Source organism: Martes martes (assembly GCF_963455335.1).
Source record: "Martes martes genome assembly, chromosome: 5".
Taxonomy (NCBI): Eukaryota; Metazoa; Chordata; class Mammalia; order Carnivora; family Mustelidae; genus Martes; species Martes martes.
This window is the reverse complement of record NC_137892.1, coordinates 108,163,100-108,169,099: the sequence shown is the minus strand read 5'-3', so window position 1 is coordinate 108,169,099 and position 6,000 is coordinate 108,163,100. Positions and strand designations below refer to the sequence as shown.

The window sequence follows — 6,000 nt, the reverse complement described above, 5'->3', positions numbered from 1 at the left end:
TGAAATGGGCTGGAGAGAAGAGGATGGTTCAGAACTTTCAAAGGAAGGGCCAGTGGTTGGGGCCTGAGGAGATGTCATTGACCCCTTCCATTGACTCACCTGGAGAGGGGCAGGGAAAGAGGCGGTGTTTTAAAATTTGGCAAAGCAGGCTCAGATGAAGCCTGTGGCAGAGTTTCCAACAACCCTGTAGTGGCAGGGAGGGCCAGCCAGGAGGGAGGAGAGGGGTCTGCAGGAGGTTTCAGAACCTGCTGGTAGCCTGGGACAGGTGGGGGCAGCGACTGTGAGGCGGAGGTGGCCAGGGTGCAGCGGCTTTTCCTGGAAGGATAGCCTTCGGCAACCAGGACTTAAAAGCTGGGTGCTTTTAGGGAAGAAAAAGAAAGTCATTAAAAGTAAGAAGAAACAAAGAAAAATCTTTTCCTTCTCTTCCTCTTATCATTCCTTTTCCTGAGCTCAGTAAGCAGGTCTTGGTTTCTGCTGACATGATACTGTTTCATCAGCGTAAAAACTTCCTTCTTTCTCCTCGGACAGGCTATCACTTCTTTATTCTTATCCTTTTGTTTTAAAACATTTTTATTAGTCTTTTTTCTTAAAATTTTTAACAGCTGTTTATAAAAACCACAACAAATACACAGGACTTGGTAAAAATAACTCACTATATGGTACATATACTCAGACGGTGTGATATTTATATAATAAAAGATGAAAATAGTCACTTTCCATAATAAAAATAAGTTCTATTTTTTGTTTATTTTACAATATACTTAATATTCTCTTCTGCTTTCTCTCCAGCTTCTACTTCTTCACCTCGAATCTCAAGGGGGTCCCACATGGCTGTCCCAGCCCCATGAAGCTGGAGTCTGAGTGGTGGGGGGGCAGGTGGGCAGTTGGCCTTAGGAACATGGGCGGCAGCCGCACTCGAGGTGTCTCTCCACCTCCTCGACGAATGAGGAGCCGTCGGTGCACTGGAAGACGTATTTCCGCCGCTTGCTGCGGGTGGGTTGACAGCACTGGGGCCCACAGCCCCCACGACATTCCATGATGGGCACTTTGGAGGCCGTGGCACACGAGGCATAGCCCTTCTGGCGGCGGATCACCTCTCGGACCACCTCCCCCAGGCATGGGTTCTCTGCAGAGGGCAGAAGAGGTAAGGTCAGGGCCTGGGTGGTACAGATGACTAGCCGGGGGCCATTCCTGGGTCGGCTGTCGGCAAACATTGGTGGCCTGAAGACCCTTTGTACTTCTTCATGCGTCCTTCCACCTGCCTGTCTATGAAACCATGCAGTTGTTGCACAAATACGGAGGGCTTCTTCTGGGCCTGCCTTGCTGCTAGATTTACAACTAAGGCCTGAGCATTTCCTGGTGACAAGCAGGCGCTGTCCTTTCCTTCAAGGAACTCAAACACCACAGTAGATGTGGCCAAGTAGTAGGCTATGGACTAAATCCTGGCCCCAGATTTTGATTGTGCCACCTAGACCTGGAAACCAAATTAAATGTCACCATTAAAAACCCCACAAGATCAATTAAATATTGGGATTTCTGGCTTCACTGAAAACCAGGAAGTCTCTAGTTTTGCCCAGTGCCCACTGGTATAGAATTGAGATACGAAGTGAATGTGTGTAAGCATAAACTGAGATGGGGCCTACAGAACTGAACAGGGCAAGGCATTGGATGTAGCCCAGGGCTGTGTCTCGAGGGATGTGCTGTGGAGGGGGGAGCTGAATGAGGAGTTAATGAGCCCCTATAGCGGCCTGAATCTTCCACGCCCTGCTATACTCTGTGTGGACACTGGGAGGAGGTCTAAAGCAAAGCCCTGAGGAGAAGGAGGAGCTTAGATCCCCAGCCCTGCAGCCTGATCAAGACACTGGTCCTCCCTGAGCCACTCTCCTCGTCTGGAAGACGGTGACCCATTTCCCTGTTCTTCCTACTGCTTCACAGGTTACGAGCCTCAGAGGAGACTGAATGAGAAAGGGTTCTATTCATTTTAATGAATTTTGGTGAGCATGATGTAACAAGCTCATAATTAAAAAAAAAAAATTACACGTTAGTGCCTGTGTGTACAATGTGGGGTGGTGGGCGAGAGCCCATGTGGCAATATGGTCATTGCGGAATCTGGTGACGGGAGAGTGAACGCTATTTTTTGACAAGTTTTCTGTTAAATCTCAGATTATTTCAAAATATATTACTTAGTAAAAAAACTTCAAAACCTGGTCTGTTTTGGTTGAGAATAGTATTGCAACTAGGTATAAATGTGAGAGTCCTTTAGAGACCGAGGGGTCTGCCTAGGAATCTGGGCCCAGGGAGGAAAACTTTTTTTTCCATGCAGGAAAAAAAGCCCTCCTGGGGAGGTAGATTTGAATTTTAATACAGTTCAGTTTTAATTTTCCTGTTTTTGAGCTTATTTCAAAATGAACAAACTCCACGGGTTAAGGTCACGGAGGAGGGGAAGGAGGAGGGCTTGGATCCCTGGGGTTGTGGGGCTAGTTACACAGCAGTGGACAACTGCTTCAGAGAGGGAGGGTGTTTCCCCATTTTCAAGATGAAGTTGCAAGAGCATGCAGCCTCTGGGCTGGAACTGGACTGTTGGCAGTCTGGAACCACAGTCTAGCTCTGCCTCCTGTGGCCACCTCTGGTCCCCCTCCCCTGCGCACAGTGAACCCACCTTGCTCGCAGTGCTCCCCACTAAAGCCAGCCTGGCACAGGCAGAAGGGCTCCCCTCGATCGGAGAAATGGCATTGCCCCTGGTAACACTTGAAGGCAGAGCAGGCGTTGGAGTCATTCTTGTGATCACATGTGGCCCCGGTGTAGCCTTCTGCACACTTGCACACGTACGAGGTCCCGGTTGGCACACATTTCCCGCGGTTGCAGCTGTTGGCAGAGGACAGAATGAGAAAGGGGAAGGCAGAGCACTGCAGAGGTATTCTCTGTCCACCACAGCCAAGGCCCAGGTTCAGAGCGGGTCCTCATAGGTCTTCTCCATCCCATGGTTTGCCCTCTGCTAGCTCAGGGGCTGAGCAGCATCATCCGACCTGCTGGAGGCTCAGATCGTGCCAAGTCAGCTGCCAGCTGTGGCCACGAGGCTGGATGGCTTGCCAACTCCCCTCTCCAAGTGGCAGGTCCTTGCTCTGAAGCAGCTAAGCATTCTCTAAATGTTGTAAATGCTCTGGCATCTTAATTGATAACAATGTCACTAGTGTACACCCCCTCCCCCCAGCGCCTCCCACCCACCCGCAGCGGTGCCAGGAATGGGGATGAGTGCTTTACACCTGACATCATTCTTACCTTCTACAATCCCCTCTCCTCTGCGGCTTTGATGCTGCACATAGTCTTACCCACATCTCTGAGATGGAGAAACTATGCTGAAACTCACCGTCATTCCACTTGATGGAGATAGGTGCTCTCAGCAAGGTGCTCACACACTGTCTCTAAGGGGGACCTGCTGTTGGCTATGTGAGCTCTTGCCCGCTTGAGCAGTCACACTGACGTGGGTTCTGGGGACCATCTGACCACAGTCCCTCCAGCTTTCCTCAGTGCTTCTTGGGCAGGGAAGGGCTACAGGCAGGGACTGAGTCCATGTGGGGAGCCTGGGCTCGCAGGGCACTGACCTGTGGCCCAGACAGGGGTCCCGGACTTCCTGGTCACACAGCGGGCCGGTCCAGCCTGGGTGGCACTCACACACCACGCTGTCCTTCTCCACGGAGCGGCACAGGCCATGCTTGCACACGGTGCAGGACTTGCAGCCCGGGGACACTCCCAGGGCCTGTGGTGGGAGGGCCTTGAAGTCTTGCAGCTCGTTGTTGATGCGCACCTCATGGATGCAGCCGTGGAAGCCGCCCAGCGGCCGGTCTGTGCCCTGGCGCAGGGCCGAGAGGCCCGTGGAGGTGGGGATGCCTGTGGGAGGGGTGCCGGGACAGCTGCCTGAAGACCCTCCCCTGCCCACCAGCCCCTCCGAGCGCAAAGGAGGGCTCCGGGTGCTCAGAGTTGAGCGCTCACAGCTCTGGGCCTCTGCTGTTTGGATGGAGGGAATGGACCAAAACCTGGGCCCACAGCCACACAAGGGCTCCTAGCCTTTGTCCTGTACTTTAACTCTTTAAAAAACGTGAATTTGCTGCCATCATTTTAAGTATAGAAAATTTCCCCCAAAACCCTTACTTCAAACTTCTTTAGAAAAAGAAGGTCTGGCTCACCACAGGGCCACACCTGCTGGATGGAGGAGGACCACCCCCTCCAGGCAGGGGACGGAGGGTGTATCCCATTCCTCTGCTGTCCCCACCAGACCTCCCCTGCCCCTTGTCACGGCCCCACAGAACATAGGGTGGAAGAGCTAGAGTTTGGGAGATAAGGGGTTTAGGGGAGCAGCTTTGCTCTGTGGAACTTTGGGGATCTCCAGTGGGGGAGAAACTGTGTCCCTTCTGGGACTGCTCATGATGGAAGGTTTTCTCTGGGCCCCTGGCACCTGGATCAGCGGTTAACAGTACAGATTCCTGAGCCTTCCGGAGGGGTCTCCTTGGCAGGGAGGCCTTGGGAATCTCTTTGTTGAATAAGCTGCTTTGGTGACTTCTTTTTCTTTTGCACATAACCCTTTGAGAATTACAGGCCCTGGGCTGCATTTCAGGCCCAGGCTCTGCCAGACTGGTGGCTACTTCCTTTTCAGCCTTTGTATGACCTTCATCTCAAATGTGTACTACATACGTCACCTGAGCCTCACAGTGTTTGACGTGATGGCAGAGCAGAGGGAATGTCACCTGAAGTCTGTGGATAGTAGGGCCTGGATTTGACCTCCCATCTCCTCCCACCCCTTTCCATCTTCACCTTTTCCCACCATTCCCATCATCTTTGTCTCCTGAACCACTTGTAGTTCCCCAGAAGGAGCCTATATTCTTTCTCCTCCTCGCCATGATCTGACTATTTACCTGTTAGGGTAATCAGCTTGGTTGTCACTTCTTCCAGGAAGCCTTTCCTGATATGCTTTGGCAGTGGATGGTGAGATCAGGGGAACCCTGGCCAGTAGGCCGGGGTGGGTGCCCAAGCACAGAGGGTGGGTGGGAGGTGGAGGTGATGGGGATGGGAGGGGAAAAGGGCCTTACCTCCAAGGTAGAGGGGGCTGTTGATGCCTACTGCTGGCTGCTTCTGGAGCTTTCCCAGGCTCTTAGGGGCTCCTTTATCCACCACCAGGTTCAGGGTCTGGTTTAGCATCACCAGCTCCACACTGTGAAACTGCCCATCATTCACGGTCTCCACACTGGGCAGGAGAGAAGGGGCGAGAATCAGAGGGTTTGCTGGGTGCCTCCCACAGCCAGGCACTGGCCCGTGAACTTGGCCAGCATTACTAGCATTTTGTTTTATTTTTCATTTGGAAATAACTTCAAACTTAAATAAGTTGCAAAAGTAGGAACATACAGAGAATACTTTTAAACCCATAGATTCTCCTATTAGCCCCACTTGCTTTATCATGAATTTTCTGTCTCCATACCCATCTATCTCCATAGACACGCATACACATAGATGTATATACATATATACACTCTGAATCCTTCAAAAGTTACATACCTTTCCCTTATCCCAAAATGCCTCAGTGTGCATTTCCTAAAGACATGGATATTCTCCTGTGGAAGCAAACTGCAATTTTCAACTTTGGTAAATTTAACATTGGTAACATACTTGTATCTACTCAGGCTGGATTTTAATTTTTCAGTGGATCCAGTAGTGTCTTTGTTTTTTCCCCTTCCAGTACAAGAGCCAGTCTACGGCCATGTCATGCATTCAGTTATATTATTTGCATTTCTTTCTAGAATTTTACAGAGCTAAGCAAACTCATCCTCAGACTGCCTTCTCAATATTTGCTCTATGGCATGCCACTAGGACCATTATTAACCTGTTTTTCTTCAGTTGCTCCATTTCCCCCTTAAGCATCAGTAAGGATATAAAGCTAGCATTGTTCTAAGGACTCCTGCCCATGAAAAGAATATTTCAGGGTGATTTATATTTTTCCTAGTACATATG

General features: G+C 50.6%; 1 protein-coding gene across 1 annotated transcript in view; it reads right to left on the bottom strand.

Moving 5' to 3' along the window:
• Positions 1 to 523: 523 nt before the first annotated feature.
• SLIT3 (slit guidance ligand 3) overlaps positions 524 to 6,000 on the bottom strand; it is a 597,630-nt gene continuing 592,153 nt past the window's right edge. The window contains exons 33-36 of the mRNA XM_080803857.1: positions 5,085 to 5,239; positions 3,603 to 3,888; positions 2,660 to 2,865; positions 524 to 1,126 (exon numbers count right to left, since the gene is read on the bottom strand). Of these exons, the coding sequence (XP_080659983.1) occupies positions 891 to 1,126; positions 2,660 to 2,865; positions 3,603 to 3,888; positions 5,085 to 5,239 (883 nt within the window). The 3' untranslated portion in view covers positions 524 to 890. The remainder of the gene's footprint in view (positions 1,127 to 2,659; positions 2,866 to 3,602; positions 3,889 to 5,084; positions 5,240 to 6,000) is intronic.